At 39.3% G+C, this 17133-nt stretch overlaps 1 protein-coding gene across 1 annotated transcript in view; it reads left to right on the forward strand.

Moving 5' to 3' along the window:
• Positions 1–302: 302 nt before the first annotated feature.
• BLOC1S5 (biogenesis of lysosomal organelles complex-1, subunit 5, muted) overlaps positions 303–17133 on the forward strand; it is a 19480-nt gene continuing 2649 nt past the window's right edge. Inside the window, exons 1-4 of the mRNA XM_010573234.1 lie at positions 303–421; positions 1675–1757; positions 4002–4131; positions 8412–8470. Of these exons, the coding sequence (XP_010571536.1) occupies positions 310–421; positions 1675–1757; positions 4002–4131; positions 8412–8470 (384 nt within the window). The 5' untranslated portion in view covers positions 303–309. The remainder of the gene's footprint in view (positions 422–1674; positions 1758–4001; positions 4132–8411; positions 8471–17133) is intronic.

Here is a 17133-nt window from a genome sequence, read left to right on the forward strand (position 1 = left end):
GCCTCCCCCGTTCCGCCGGGGGGGGGGGGGGGGCAGCCGCTGCCGGGCTGGGCCGCACAGGGGACCCTACCCGGGCCCCGCGTTCTGCCCTCAAGGCGTCCCCGGTGCCGACCCCAGGACCCCCGTCCCCTTCCCTTCCCCCTCCCCGCCGTGTGAGGAACGTTCTCCTCAGCGCGGCCGCGGGGCCGGGGAGGGCCCGCCCCGCCCTTCCCTCAGCAACGGCCGGCGCGCGGCGATGACCTCACGGGGGGGGCAGCGGGGCGAGGCCGGAAGTTGAGCGGGCGGGGAAGGGAAGGGCCGCCGGGCGCCATGAGCGGGGCTGGCCCCGCGTCCCCCAACCGGAGCGGGTCGGCCCCGCCGCCCGGCGATAGGAAGCGGGAGGTGCTGGGCGCCGGCTCCCCGATTCAGCCCATCATTAAGGGTAAGGAGCGGGGCCGACCCGCCTTCGGTACGGGGTGCCTGCGGTTGGCCGAGCCCGCCGTGTGCGGGGTCGGGGCCGTGAGGGGAGGAGCGCGCGAGCCATCCCTTCAGCCCCTCTGCGGCCCCGCGAAGCGCTCTGAGGTTCGGAGCCAGGCGGCCCCGGGAGGCTTCAGCTGGCTCCTCGGCCCTTGGAGCTTGAAACTCGGCGCAGCTGCGTGGCCTGGTTTGGGGAAGCTGAGCCTGGGCCCCAGCCCTTGCCGCTGGCGCGAAGCTTCTCCTGCTTTTTGCCTCGTTGCCCCCAGCGCCCGCGGTGTCCTAGTTGATCCGTCCAGAGGAGCGTTTGAGCTTGGAAGCGTTTTAGCCTGTGCTGGATTTACTGCAGCCGTGTCATTCCCCAAATTCGACATAATCCTTCTGCGGTTTTTTTTTTTTAAAGGGGGGGGGGGGGGGATTCAGGGGTGTATCTGAAAACCCAGGGGGGGAGGGGGGGGCGCGGATTCAGGGTGTTCTGCAAACCCACGGGGATGCAGTGGGGAGGGAGGGCCAGAAGGTAGCTCCAACAGCTGGGGCAGAAGGAAAAGCAGGACTCTTCCTTTAGATGGCAGTGCCCGTTAGTATCACTTCAGAGGGCTTGCTGGAACTACACCGTGTATTTCTCGAAATAGTCTTTATTTGCTATGCTATCAGAGCACTTTTAAATTTAATGGGGTTTTTTTTCCTGTATGATAGCTAAGCCTGTTCTTCATACCTATTTATGTACTAAATACTCTTATTCAAGACTAGGTTTCAAGTCTTTGGCCCTGGAATACAAGTAAACGCTGACAGTTTTCCTTTGTAGTGAGCTTTCCTCTTGTCTCTTGCTGCATAAAACTCCCACGTCTTAAGCTGTGAATCTCTGTTGAGCTGCAGCGTTTAGTTCTATTCTTTTACCACTGTTAACAGTCAGATACAGAAGCTGCACTGAGGAGGAGGAGGATTGAAACAGGGTACCGAGAGGCAGAGGAGGACGTTCACCTTCACAGAAAAGTGTCTGTGGTACCTGGAATACTGATTCATCACAATTTATTTAAGTTGATGGTTTGCTGCATAGACAAGATAGCCAACAAATGTTATTCTGGTGCTCTTTTGATTTTACATGTGTTTGGTGAGCAGTAGTCCTTCTGGCATTGAAGTATGGTGTGTTACCTTGGGTTGTGTAGCCTAATATGGCGTGTGAGAGAAAAACTAAACATCCAACTTTTGTTAATCTTCTAGATGTTGGGGAAATCTATTCAAGACTACTGGATCACAGACCAGTAATTCAGGGAGAAATACGTTACTTTGTTAAAGAATTTGAAGTAAGTATTTGTATCTTACTGGGTGCTGTAATCTTCAGAGCTTGAGACTTTAAACGGTTTTAGCGTCTTTTTAGAGATTATAATATGTGTGTTATTTTCTTCAGAAAGACTTGATGTGTGTTTCTCATCCAAAATAACTCAATGCACCTATAGCATATGTCTGCATCTTTAGTAAACAAGGCAGTAATTTAAGTCTTTTTATTTAAAAAAGTTTTGAAAGGGCCATAAGTATTTTTCCTGCAAAAGACTGGCAGGAATATTAATGTAGGGGAAAGATGTAGTCCTACCATCTTAGACAAGTCTTATTGGTTCAAGAAAAATATTGTTGACCAGTATAGGTTTACATCTGATTAAGAAATTGCTTTGTGCTTCAGCTGGATTCAGCTAGCACAGTGGTAATTTAATTTTGCTTTAACTTTTGTTCCATGAAAGAAAGTAATATTACTGGAAGAGAAGAGCAACACTTTATGCAAAGCAAGAAAATCATTAAAAATGGAATGAATGTTATCTGATTGGCTGCAAATAAGGCTAAAGTACTGAAGGTGTAAAGATGTTTATATACAACTGTGCTTGGAAAGTATAAGATGGTTTCCACAAGATGGCAGCAAAAGTTTAGACAAATAGAGTCTTGTGGCAGCAAAAGGCTATTTCTGAGTAGTTTTTCATTCTTACAGAATGTGGAACTTAAAATCCTAAAATTAGTCCTGAAAATACAGTTATACCTCAAACTGCCAGTATGCAGAGCTGATTTATAACAAGATGACATTAAAATGTCTTCTCCCCCACCCCCCAGATTGTAGCTAATAATTCAAGCAGGTCTAATTTGTCTCTATACTGGTTTAGCAAAATATGTATGTGAACTAAACTCTCATCAGATGTGTATTGTAATGGCTTGAGAGTCATGAGGAATGATTTCTTTTCTTTGCCTTCCCTAAATATGTTATAGGATACAGTAAATAGTATTACATGGCTTTTCATAGGAAGGAAAATTTTAAACTCAGTTACAGAATTAGAACTCATACCTTCAGAATTCATGTATTTCTCTCATTGCACCCAAAGTCTTGTTCTGTTTCTTAGACAAATTTTGTATATTCCTAGATCTTTTCTTGAAACTTAATTTCTATTTTATACTTTTAGGGGGAATATAGCAAAGCAGAGGATTATTTACATTTTTGCAACTTAGAATTTCTTCCAAAAAATTACACTTGTTTCTAACTTTGAGATATCAGATATTTTTTGGTTGTCATAGGACATACACTTTTTCTTTCAGTGATTAGCATCTAGTGTGTAAGGAGTGTAGATCTGTGTTTAGGAAGTCTGGAGCCTGTTTAATTAAATGGCTTTACTTGTCTGTAAACAGAACCTCTGTTTCTGAAGATTTAAAATGGGTATGGTGATCCAATTGCCCACTTCATGCGATGCAGTATTTTTTTATTATCTAGAATTGCTTTATGATTTGTAACTTTCAGTATAGCAATGCTTATGTGCAACTCTACTCATAACTCTGAAGAGGGCGAAAAGTAGGAAGGAAGCAGGTGGCAGCCTGGAGCAAATTTCAGAATCTTTTTCATTGTCTGAAGCAAAGTGCAGGTGAAATTCAGAGTGGAAGTAGTGCTGTGGCTTCAGAAAAAATTTTTTTTTTTTTTTTATGTAAACAATAAAGCAAGAGCTTGTTCTTCTTATAATTAATCATGACCAGCAGTGAGCCAGAATGACTTCCTCTTTAGTTAGCTGTGTTATGTTATTTTTTAGTCCTGACTTCATTGCTTTACTTCAGTAAAAACACTTTTACTTGCATAGTTTTAACTTCGTACCATGTTAAATCTGGAAGGTCAGACATCAAGCAAGCAGAATCACTGCTATGTTATTTCTCTGTAACAGCTGAGTTATAAAAATGCAATGCTTTGAATCTCTGTTTCTCTCTGTTGTTTTTGATATACTGTAAATTATCTATACAAAACAACACATTTTTCCACACAATGTTTTCATTAGTAAATACTAACTTTTCTCACAAGGGCCAGAAGTGTCATTCAAAGTATTCCTGTATTTTAGTGTGGAGAATGGAGCATTACTCTCTTTTTTCCACAAAACTGGTTTTATCAGTTGTGCTAAATGAGTAACACTTTAATAGACAATGGTATAGTCTTTGAGATAAAGCTGTTAGTTTATCAACTGGGAAACCATCTTATTTTGGAAAGTGGAATTCCTTGTTAGCCACACATTTTCTTTCAATTCTTCTGGCAGGAAAAACGTGGCCTCCGAGAACTACGAGTACTTGAAAATCTAAAGAACACAATCTTTGAAACGAATGAACATGTTCTTCCTAAGTGTGAGCAGGCAATGCATGACAATTTGAATGAAGCATTCAAGAGATGTAAGCACGTAGCTTCTTATTTCCCTTGTTGAATCATTTTGAGGAATGATTTAAATAGTTTGGATTCAAAATATGATTTGAGGAAAAATCCATCCTTGGATAAATTTTCTACCATTTATGTGCTTTGTTCTCATTTCTGTCAGATTTTAAAAGGGAAACCACGGGGGCATTTTTTTTTTTATATTTATTGGTCCCGCCTATGCAGCTCTTGCTAAGGTTACATTAAAGCTTTCTGTTGATTTAATTAAAAGCTATTTCAGCTCAATCTTTTGCTACTCACTTAAAAATAGGATAGTGCTCCATGTTGGCTAAAGCCATGGAGAAAATTTCAGTTTTCTTGTTTGTTGCAAGCATGCTGTGGTGTGACCTTCAAGTTTCTTAGTTTTCCTGCAAGAGAGCATAATACTGCCCCCATAATTTAAAACAAAACTTGCTGCTATATAGCTATGAAATGTGCTATTATTTAGTCACAAAGAGGGTAGTAGTAGTAATTGTTGTATGCTAATCCTAGTTGCATTCTTATAACCATCTAATATATCTTTTTATTGCTCAGATTTTGAAAGAAAGTTTAAAATTTGTTGTATTAATTTTTCAGTATCTTTTTTCTTTCTTACTCATTCAGCAGGATAGCATCTCGAAAAGATTTTTTTAGGGGAGTGTGGCTATATAGCTTTAGCTGCCAAATTTACACAGTTGAAACATGCCAGTGTGGGTTTTGTTATATTTTATGTAGTGCATGTTATATAAGCATTTAATTTCATATCCCTTATTTACATGGCATCTGGCATATGCAGAATAACAAATAGTAGATGATGCTATATGCACAAAACAATTGCAGGAAAAGATTTGAAACTTAAAATTTAGTCATGCAAATAAGGCATATGTTCTAATACCTTCTAAATGAAGTGAACCTTTGATATTGCTCCCTGACTTTCTAATGACCAGCTGTGCAATACATCATTAGCAATAGAATCACAGAATGGTTGAGGTGGGAAGGGACCTCTGGAGGTCATTTTGTCCAGCCTGCCTGCTCAAGGGGGGGCAGCTAGAGCCAGTTGTCCAGGGCTGTGTCCAGCTGGGTTTTTAATTCCTCTACAGACAGAGACTCCACAACCTCTCTGGGCAACCTGTGCCGGTGTTTGACCACCCCCACAAGAAAAAAGTGTTTTCTTGTGTTCAGATGGAATCTCATGTGTTTCAGTTTGTGCCCACTGGCTCTTGTCATGCACTATAGAGAAGAGTCTGGCTCCCTCATCTTCATTCCCTTCAATCAGATATTTATTTGCATTGATGAGATTTCCCCCTGGGCCTTCTTTCCTGCAGGCTGAGCAGTCCTAGCTCTCTCAGCCTCCCCTCTTACAAAAAGATGCTCCAGACCCGTAATCATCTTTGTGGCCATGCGCTGGACTTTCTCTAGTAAGTCCATCTCTTTCGTTTTCTGGGGAGCCTAGAAGTGAACAAAATACCACAGGTGCGGTTTCACCACTGCTGAGCAGAGAGGAGGGATCACCTCCCTTGACCTGTTGACAGTGCTCTTCCTAATGCAGCCCAGGGTGCTGTTGGCTGTCTTTTTTTGCTGCAAGGCTGTGTTGTTGGTCTTCAGAAGATTCCTCTCAGCTCAATTCTCCAGTTGCTCAAGGTCCCTCTGAATGGCAGTGCAACCATATAGTCTTTCAGCCACTCCTCCTGGTTTTGTATCCTCTGCAAACTTGCTGAGGGTGCACTCTGCTCCAGCATCTGGGTCACTGATGAAGATGTTAAACAGTATCGGCTGCAGTGCTGACCCCTGGGCTAAGTCACTAGAGGCTTGCCTCCAACTTGACTTTGTGCTGCTGATCACAGACTTCAGACTTAGCTGTTCAGCTAGTTTTCAGTCCACCTCACTGTCCACTTAACCTAACCTGCACTTTGTTGGCTTGTCTATGAGGATGTTGTGGGAGACAGTGTAAAAAGCCTTACTGAAGCTGAGATAAACAACATTGCCTGCTTTCCCCCCATCCGCCAAGCTAGTCACTGCATTAGAAGGCTATCAGGTTGGTTAAGGGTGATTTCCCATTCCTAAATCCGTGCTGACTACTCCCAATCACCTTGTTGTTCTTCATGTGTTTGGAAATGCTTCCAGGAGGATTTTTTTCCATCACCTTTCCTGAGATTGAGGTTGGGCTGAATGGTCAGTAGTTCTACGGATCTTCCTTCTTGCCCTTGAAGATAGGAGTTCAGTCTTCAGGAACCTCTCCCAGTTGCAGTGATCTTTCAAAGAGAGAGAGTGGCCTCGCAGCGACATCAGCCAGCTCCCTCGGTGCTTGTGGACACAACTTGTCAGGCCCTGTGGACTTAACGTATTTCCAGTTTGTTTAAGTGCTCCCTAACCTGGTCCTCCTCCACCGAGGGTAAGTCGACTTTGCTCCAGACTTTCCCTCTGGTCTCAGGGGCCTGGGATTCCTGAAGGCTGGTCTTTATTGTAAAGACTAAGGCAAAGAAGGCATTGAGTACCTTGGCCTTTTCCATGGTCTTCGTCACCAGCTCCCCTGCCCCATTCAGCAGAGGGCCTGCATTTTCCCTAGTTTTCCTTTTGCTGTTTACATACTCGTAGAATCCTTTCTTGTTGCCCTTTGCACCCCTCTCCAGATTCAAGTCCAGATCAGCTTTGACTTTCCTAACCCTGTCTCCGCACGATCAGACAGCAACTCAGTACTCCTCCTGGGTTACCTGCCCCTGCTTCCACCTCCTATACACTTCTTTTCTGAGTCTGAAGTCAGTTAGGAGCTCGTTGCCTATCCATGCAGGCCTCCTGCTGCCTTTGCTTGATTTCCTGCTTGTTGGGATGGACCTTTCTTGAGCTTGAAGGAGGTGATCCTTGAAAAGGGTGCTATGTCCCTTCTGTTACCATCATCCCAGACCCTTGGTTTGCCTACCCTATCCCCAACTTCTTTACTTTTTTATTTTGAGGAGTCACTCCCTCACCTGTCATTTCTGGTTTAAAGCTGGCCCTACCAGGTTGGCCAGCCTGTTGGCAAACGTACTCTTGCCCTGTTTAGTCACATGGATCCCATCTCTTCCAAGCAGCTGTGGGTGCTCAGAATGGGTCTTATGGGTGTAGAAACCGAAACCTTGCTGCCAACGCCAACTGTGCAACCAGCTGTTAACCCCAAAACCCCATGGAGTCCCCCTCACCAGGAAGGATGAGGAGGACATTACCCAGACTGCTATGCCTTTGACCGCTGTCCCCAGATCCCTGTAGTCATTCCTGGTATTTCTTAGGTCACCTCTGCAGTACAGCTGGTGTCTACATGGAAAAGCAGCAGGGGTTATAGTCTGAGCCTCAGTAGCCTCTCTACAACATGCTAAGCGTGAGCTCCTGGCAAGCAGCAAACCTCCCTAGATGACAAAACATATGGACAGGTGGGGAGCCTCTGTCCCCTGCCATAGGGATTCTGCTACAACTACCACTTGCCACTGTCTTCTGTTGTCCTGAGTGGCTCAGGCTCAGCCACCAGATGCTCCAATGCATGGTGCTACCAGCTCCTCATCAGCTACGAGGGCAGTGAACCTGTTCTGTAACTGGAAGTTCTCAGGGGGTCAGGAGCCTGCCTCCTGCTGTGAGAAGTCACCAGCTTTAAGATGATGATAAATAAGTATGGTATTTCTTGATGCTAGGGTGTGTTAGTGGGAGAAATGACTGCTCTGGGGAAATTGGTTTATTTAATTCTGCATTAATTAAGTGTTAAATAAGTTAGGGGAAAAAAATGCATAGGAATACAGTTCCTATTTCCACTGAGAAGTTTTCCTAGGCTTAGTCTCACGAGAGAAGAGGCTGGCTCCAGCATAAAGATGTTCTCCGTGTAAATTGTTTATACTAAATCACTTTTTACATTTGATGGGGAAAAAATAAGACAAAAAAAAAACCCCAACCAAAACATAGAGCTTGATCACCCATTTCTACTTACTGACATGAGAGTTTTTTTGATGTCTTCTGAGGTGCTGAGTAGTGCACTCTAGCTCGTCAGCAGCGCTAAGGAGTATGGGCACAAGAGGACCTAGCTGTCTTTCTCTTTTAGGCTTCTAGAGCACACAAGGGTTGATCTCGGTGATATGCCTACACACAGTTATCAATGTAAAGTATTTTCTGCAAGTACTGACAAATTTTCTTTGTGCAGAGTTAAGTGACACAGTCGAATATAATCTTTGACTTGCAACGGCCTCATGTCTTTTAAATCCCTTTCAGGCAAATTTCTTTGATTTAGAACAGCAGACTGATCTACTGCAATTTGTTATTTCAGTGCAAGCTGCCAACAATATGATCCATAGACTCCAAGAGAGGGAGCGTGAAGAGAGGAAGGTAAAGGATGGATGGATAGATTTTTATAATGTGTTCTAAGTAAGAGTCTTGTGCTTCTACAGCAAGTTTATCTGTCTTCAGTATAGCAGACCTTAAAAGCATATTTCTCTATACTTCATATACTTGCAGTAAAACGTATTTTGGGGTGATTTCTGCACTTATAAAACATACTGCAGTGGCATATATGTTCTCGACTGCAAAGTTAATGGTTCACTAGTTCTTCCTACAATCTCCTGATGTATGGAAACTTTTTTTATTTCCTTTGCTTTATTTTCCCTCCTAGCTAGACTATAATATTTGTAGCACACAGGGAAAGCTTAAATATAAAAAAAAATTATTTTCTGTGGAACAAAAATCACCTACTAACCTACCAGAATGGAAATGTAAATCTTTCCTAGTTAGCTGAGAACATTGACCATATTATATATATTGCTTGTTGAAAAGGAAGTGTGTTTTTCACTTGTGGATGGGTTATTTAATGAAGGGCTATATTATAGGAACATGCGAATCATTGGAATCTTTTCAGCTGGCTACACTTTGCTCATTTGAAATACATGTGCTCTCAATCTAAAATTTGGAAAATTATACAAGAAATTAGTTTTATGTTTTCCCATTACTCCTTCATGATTGTGTTCCTGTGTTATCTTTTTACTTGCTAAATGTTAGTTATAATCATTTAGTTCAGAAAAACTGAAGATGTTTCTGTGGCCATCATGCAAAACAGGCTGTGCATTGATTTATGTAAGCTGATAGTCATGTTTTTCTTTCCTTTTTGTAATCAATGAAGATGGGCAGTACAGTTGCAGTTGAATACTGGTACTGTGCAAACAGCACACTGCTGAACCCTGACAAAGTTTGCTTGTGTCTAACACTAGTGTAGATACTAGTAGAGAGGTTAAGTAGGAGATTTTTGCAGTTCTGCTACTGTGTGTTTGAAGTAAAACTTTAATAAAAAAATTTATAACTTATAAAATGAACACTCAATAAGAATGGTAACTATTCTTTTTAAAAACATTAGCTGTATGTTTCCATTTCTTTTTTTTTTTTTAATGCAGTGGCAGAATACTAATAGCTATTCAGGATTTGTAGCATTTCTTTAAGCTTGTATAGTAAAATTTTTTGGCTGAAACTTCCCAAATGTGCATAGTAACAGGCAGGTAACTTTTTTTACATTATAGATAAAAGTTGTCATTGTAGTGCAGCCACTTGAGGAGAAATACTTTTTCCTTACTTTTTCTTTCTGAAATTACGTGCTCTGAAAAAATAACGGAGTTTTGGTAGGGTCTGGTGTCAAGTGATTAGTGTTAGCAGTCCTCAGTGAAATTATCAATTTCTGCTGAATCGAATGAATTTTAAGATTATTTGCTTTACTAATTATCCTTTTTTGCAGTTCCTTTCAGCTGCTGGTATCAGCTAAGGAACAAAAGGGAAATGATGATGTCCCTACCACATTCTGACTTAGGGTATAAAGTAATTTGTGATTACAAGAGTGTCATTGAAAGAAGCATTCATGAAATCCTCCTGTCTCGTTGAGTAGTCTTCCCATCTAGATCAGTAATATTTAGTTAGTAGTTCAAGCTGTGGATTACTTTAAGCTTATGGGAGAAACTAGAGAAGTTTTCAAGAAATTTTGTAAACCTGGTTTTGTGTACTACATTCTTATTTTTTTCTTTTTATTTTAAATATTTTTATGTAGAAGGGTACAGGCTTATGCTGGAAGGTACCTAGCACTTCTCATTATCTCTTAATTGCTTTAGCATAAACTAGTATGGTAACATTTCTCAAAGCCTGTGTCTGCCTCAAATGGTGGGGTTTTTGGTTTGGGCTTTTTTATGTGTTTTTATTTTTTGTTTGTGTTTTTTAATTTCAAGAAAAACAGCCCAAGTAATACTAAAAACAAAGTTTACTGATAAATTTGATGTTTTTACAAATGTTAATTTTTTGCATAACCAATGACAGTAAAACAAGGATAGAAATAAATACAACCAACTCATGTGAGTCAGTACTGAGTACAAGAAGGCTTTGCTATCTTTCAGGTTCAAGCAGTATGCGCTACGGAGTGAAAAAATGGTTTCATAATCAGATTAGATTTTTTCCAAATAACTAATGTCTGAGCTTAGGTGTTGATATAAAAGGAATATAAAAGACATCACTGCCAAAATATGTAAATTTGCTAACACACCAAAGGGAATTCCAAGAACAGGAATTAATAAGGCAGCAACTATGTTTGTAATTTAGACAAGCTTTGGTTTATATCGAAACCAAATTATGAAACTTTAACTCAAAACTATTTTCAACTTTTTATATGAACATGAAAGCTGAAAGTCTTCCAAATTCGGTGTTGTCTAAATTTCTTATTAAAAAAATTACTCATAAAAGTAGTAGGCATTGTTATAAACATAGAACAGATTCTAAGCTTAGACTGAGTTTCCCAAACCCTCATATTTATGAAGTTATACTGAAAGACAGAAATGGAGGCCAAGTATTCAGGTTACATGCAAAAAGTGAAGTTTAACAGCTTGCTGTGGCTTATGTTCTGGTGGGTGACTGAAGGAACTTCTAGCAGAACATGTGAAATACTGTTTGCAGAAGAGGTATTGCTGAAAGAATATATAACCAGCAATCAAAACCAGGAAAAAGCTGTATCGGTGTGGACAGGAGCTGGAAACCTTATAGGAGGATAGAATTGGAGTTCTGAGTGTTTGGGAATGAGGAGATGATTTTCAGATTAAATGAACAAATGAAAAAAAATTACCCAAATTTTGCCAAATTAACAGCCATGTAGAAATACCATTTGTACTACCTTGTAGATCTTTTCAGGTGGGGTAAAAAAAATTTTTTTCTGTGCAGTAGGTGATAGTAAGTGCCAGTCAGTAACACAGATAATAAAAGCATAAAGAATAATGTACTGTTGCTGACAGTTAGGCGATCTTTTGGATCAAATAGAAATCTACAGCATGGCAGGAAATGTTGCATTGTGTAATGCTTAAAACATTACAATTTATAGCTGATTATTGAGACTCTTTTTTGTGGTTCCTGGCTAAATATTGTACCGATACCATACAATATCATGATTACCTAAGGCTTCCTCTTGGCTCAGGTCCGTCTGCATGCTTTAGTTCATACGGCAATTTTCCCATGTTACAAAGGTCGTGAGGTTTTACCAAAGAACAAAATGTGTTGTTCTGAAGCCTGAATGTGGTATCATAATATTGGCTTCTGTCTTGTTATAGTGCACTGGTTTATTTATATAACAAAATACCAGAACAACTTTGTAGACACTTCTTTACTGGATGAGGAGAAAGTGGAAACTTACATGTTTTCTGAGGTGGCTGTGTTGGGTTTATTAGGTGCTGTTTTCTAATTTATAATCAAGTCTGACTGAAGGGGCTTGTGTTCTTTCTGTTTGGTTGGTTTTTTTACTTGTGGGTTTATACTATAGTTTTACAAATTTGTTTTTTTGTTTTAGCAGTCATTTGAAATGACAAAAGGTAGGAATTAAAATTAGGCTGTACTCTGAAAAGTTGTTCTATGAAAGTACACTGGTTTTCATGTTTGTATGTGCTATTCTTTGTGATAGTTTTGTTAGTTTACAAGTTAACGGTTTTTCCAGTTGGCAGGCCTGGAAACAAAAGAATGAAACCTAAAAAACAAGGTGTCTGTTTCTGGTTTTTTTAATCATTACCAGCAATCCAAAATTTGTAATTAGAACTTTTCAGCAATTTGGGAGTTCTGTAAATCTTTATTTTAAGTGTTTTGCTGACTGTGTATGGGCCAGAATTTATTGCAGTTTATCTTTTACATAGTTGGGTTGGTCTTGCAAAGTTACAAGTTTAAAAAACAATGAAAATTAACACTGAATTACTATTCTTCCAATTTTTTTTTATTTTATTTTTTTTAAAGGAGAAAAAGGGATTATTTTCTCATGCAACTGTACCTGTAGTTTCAAGCATGCAGGCATTATTTCTTTCTTCATGACAGTAAAAAATATTTTAACAGGTCAGAAGTTTTTTATTACCACTGCAAGTGCTTTCTGGACTTGAGGGAAAAAAAAAAATTCTTCTACCTTCCTGAAATATGAATATGTATTTATTCAGAATGCATGTTATACTTTTGTGTTCTGTGATAAGACCAAAGTGCTTCGTAACTGACCATCAGTATGCAAAGGCAATTTCAAGTTCTTTAGTCTCTTACCATGTCATATGTCACCTACAGGGGCCCAGCTACTGAAGGTCTTTGGATTATTGTTTGACTTGGAAATTAAGATATTTGACAGGAGTCATTGACTTGATGAATTCAGATTTATAAATATATGTATGTATACATAGAAATGACAGTGTTACTCTTTTCAATCAACACAATAACCAAGCAGATAAAGGGTGTATTTCTGTTCTGTACTCCTTTGAAACAGCTGACTAAAAAAAGCACGTAAGAATAATAAACTTCTAATATTAAAGGTAGTTATTGGCATTAGTTATCTAGAACTTAATTGTTCAATGTATAAGAAACTGGAAGTAGGTCTCCACCATCACGGTAAATGCCATAAGCAAAAGGTTTTCATTCCTCTCTTTTTGCTTGCCTGGGGAATACATCAAATTAGGGAAACTGTAGAGATTGATCCCAGAATATTCTGTAGCTCTGTAATACCAAGACTGTCTTCTGAGTTGGGATATGTGAATTAGATTTTTTTTTAAGTAAAAAGATATTTTATCATACATCTCTAATATTGCAAAACATGGACTACTTTGCATATGGCCAGCTTTTTTTACCTTGTACGTACAGATTACAATTTTGGAGGACTGTTAATTCCTTAGAATATATTTATTCTCTTAGGAGTGAGGGTTTGTTTGTTGGGATTTTTTTTAAACCTAAACCACTGAGGCAAGGTAACATGTTTGAGGTTGCTCAGAATGCTGTTAAACATTTCCTGAATACAAAATTTCTGAGAACATGCAAAAGCTGGAGCATGAATTACTAACAGTTATTGTAGTCATGATAACTTGTTTTTAACTTATAAAAGAATTATTAGTTTTGTGTATGCCAGCATCACTGAGGTGGTACAGATCTCTAGAGATTGATCATTCTTCTTACTGTTGTCATACTTGATTCAGCAAGCTGTAGGAGATACCTAGAGCCTAAACTTTTTGTTTCAATCTTCAGTTCATATTTAGCAAGAGAAGGTATGTATTTCAAAGATTGTTCCTCTTAAATGATGTTCACATGCTCTTTTCTACTCAGCATGAGTTTAAATGTGCAATGAATTAATGCTTCATAACTAGAGATCCTGACGCTTAAGAGAGCAACACCAATTTGTATTAATACTTAAGTTGATTGAGTTATTTCTTCGGTTTTAAGTAGTCAGGCTTTGAGGAGTGAGAAATGTAATATGACATTGGAATGCTTCCTAAATAACGAATTGATGGAAAATAACCTGAAGTTCTGTAATCTTAAAATGAAGTTGTTATTTTCCTCACTGTTACAAAATTGGAAATTAATTTGCCAGGCACACTGTCAAATTCTACATGTATTGTTTTCTGGAAAACAAACTTTTTGCCAATGTATAAATTTGGAAATCATGAATTGATTGTATAAAATATACTCAGTATTGTCTCTACAGATCACTAATATACATAATTATGCTGACTTTTGGAAACTGTTTGCTTTATGAGAGTGACTTTTGATTTAACCAATACAAATCCATGCCAAGATATCTATATGTCTAGAAAAACTTTATATTTTAAAGATTTTTCATGACTGCCAATGGCATATTTAACAAGAGAGATTATTCATCTGCCTATACGGACCTCCATGCTTTCTAGCTGTGCTGCCACTACAACTACAGTTAGGACACAATATTTTTTGCATAGTGTCTTGATTTCATTAGTTTTTCCTCCTGTGTGTTATGGTCAATTGAATAAACCAGTGAAGCTAACAGCGCTGGATATGAAGAGGATGTGGCAGGAGTGGAGAGCATTGTGGCAAGAAAGCACAATTTAGGGCAAACCTGAAGGGTACTTGCACAGCTACAGTGTGAGAGTCATCTTTCTGTGCTGAGAAACTGAATCTTTTTGTGGCTGGAGGGCTAGGTGTCGATGTCCTGCGTGTGAGCTTGTGTCCTCAAGAGACTGTTAGTGATGTTCTGCTACGCAAAAGGCTGTAGCACAGTAGCAGATGTTATGTTATGTTATGAGACACTGGAGAAGGCTTGGATGAGGGGAGCCTTGTAGTACCTTAGCTCCAGGGATGGTGTCTGTTGCAGCTTGGGTCTTGCAGTTGGATGTGGGCATAGGAGGAACCTGTCTTTGGTCAGGATTTCTCTCCCATATTGTTCTATGATGCCTAACGAGATTGAAGTGCCCACTGAAGCTTGTCCCCCAGCAGTAGCATTCGTAGGTCTCTCCTGTGTGGATCCTTTAACTTCTAATAAGAAGAAAGTTTACGCTGCAACACATGCTTTGGTTGAAAGATCTGTATCCTAAGGCACACATCCATTAAGAATCACACTTTGTTATTTTTGCTGTTCACACGGCTATTCATCTGGTAGGAATAGGAATACTGGTTTCAAGATTACGACTGTTTCGCACACACAAACATATCCACTCAGCAGCCATAAGTGTTAATGATCTGGAGGTGCTGCCGAGAACAGTTGAGTTTGAATTTGTTTTCTAGGAAGCAGAGCTGCAGTGCACTGAGCTTCTACAGTGGGGTTTTCCAAATCATTACCAGGGTGGGAGAGTGAAAACAGTATTCGAGTCCTTGGTGTCTTTTACTTGGTATTTCTTGTCATTCTTACTTGCTTGGTCTAGCATATCTTAATTTTTTTTTCTGTTTTCTGAAGTGATTATTCATATCTGCAACTTTTTACTTTGTTAAAGGTGTAAATTGCAATTATATGGAGTTACTTTATTTCCAATGCTGCTTGCATTTATGTATTTAAAGAATAAGCACTTACAGCAATTGCTTCTCAGTACACAACTGTTTAAATTTGTCTTTAGGCATAGATTAGGCAATGTGCATAGCCTGGCTGCTAATATCCCTTTATTTCACAATGTCACTTCTCTTGTGCCAGAACAAACTAAAGACTGATTGACCAGGTGGAGAAGAAAAGAGTTAGACCACAGATTTTTGATAAACTAAACTTCACTATCTCATGTTCCAGAAATGTCTTAAGTTGTTTTCGCAGGTAAATCATTTTATGTCCTTGGGTAGGAATGGCACAGTGGAAAATGAAAATAGAAAGTAGCACCATGAGTTTCATGTTCCTTGCAAACTGTTCATGTTGTGAGGAGCATGGGTTAGTCTAGCTGAAGTGTGGTTTGGGTAGGTGCTGCATAGTCCTGTCAAAAAGTGTGTGTGATGCACCGGCTGTTTCAAAACTTTTTTGGATATGAAGTAGTGTACTAGTGGAACTATTTATATACACTGGTGTATTTTGTTAGTAGCTGATACTGCATCCCTTGGCATAATGTTATAATGTATATAAAATGCTGCATGGCAAAACTAGTGTATTTAACCCACAATTTGTGATCTTGAAGAACAACGCTTTGAGAGTGTTGAAGAATACGTAAATGGGTTCCCATTGCCTCAAGGTGACAGAAATGCCAGATGTGTATTAAAGCTGTATGATAGTATTTATTCCTACGCAGAAGTACTGCACATAGAAAAGAGTCATTGCTGATATATTAAAAAGGAGAAAAAAAAGAAAAAGAATGAATCCTCTCTTGCTGGAAAATGGAGCAAATGTAAGAACAACTGCCTAGATTTATTGTGACTTCAGCATCTATAATATAAGGAGGCCAGACTGTTAATAATGTATGCAAGAAATCCACAGAAGTACATCTCATTTCGACATGAATATTGGATGTGTGTATGATCTCTCCTTCTCAATAGCTAGATTTTTTTTTTATTTGGGTGATAAGAGAATGAAAGGAATCGGGCTTACCAGAAGCCAAGCAGTATGAAAGTATGAGGGGAAAAATAACTTGTTTATAAAGTAAAACATTAACTACAGTAAAAGCTAGCTAGCTAAAGCAGAAACACTAACTGCCAGTTTCAAAACATTGAATATCTATGTTGTTATATTCTATTTCACTCTTTTCCTTTTTGTATTAGAGGCTTTTCATCAAGACTAGTATCTGATGACTATGCTGAACCTAAGCATTGTGGTAAAATAGAAATGTGGCTTGTTTCTAGTTTTAAAAATGTATTCAAGAATGTAGAAAATTCATTTGTTGAAACAAAAGTGACTTTCAAGGGGAAAGTAGCAAATGTCAAGAAAAGAGGAGCGATATGTTGAAGGATTGGCTGACATACAATTTACAGGAGTTTTATTAACCATCATAATTAGTTGTGAAACATAGAAGCATTCTGTTTACACGGATTTGACAAAATCTCAAAATGTTGTCTTGAGTGTTGAAGTGGATCCTTTAATCTCTGATAATTCATATGTACCTAAATAATAGACATACATAACTCTCTAAAATTTTGTCTAGCACTCACAAATATGATATATAGTGGGCCTAGTGTTTTCCTCGTAACTCAGACATTTTTAGTTTATATCATATATAGCATAGGCCTGCCTGTACTTACAGTGGATGCCCTGAATCTGTTAGTGTCAGTAGGCAGCTTCTTTCTGTGTGAATACAAGAAAAGAAGGGGGGGGG

Source organism: Haliaeetus leucocephalus, unplaced genomic scaffold (genome assembly GCF_000737465.1).
Source record: "Haliaeetus leucocephalus isolate CR32 unplaced genomic scaffold, Haliaeetus_leucocephalus-4.0 Scaffold373, whole genome shotgun sequence".
Taxonomy (NCBI): Eukaryota; Metazoa; Chordata; class Aves; order Accipitriformes; family Accipitridae; genus Haliaeetus; species Haliaeetus leucocephalus.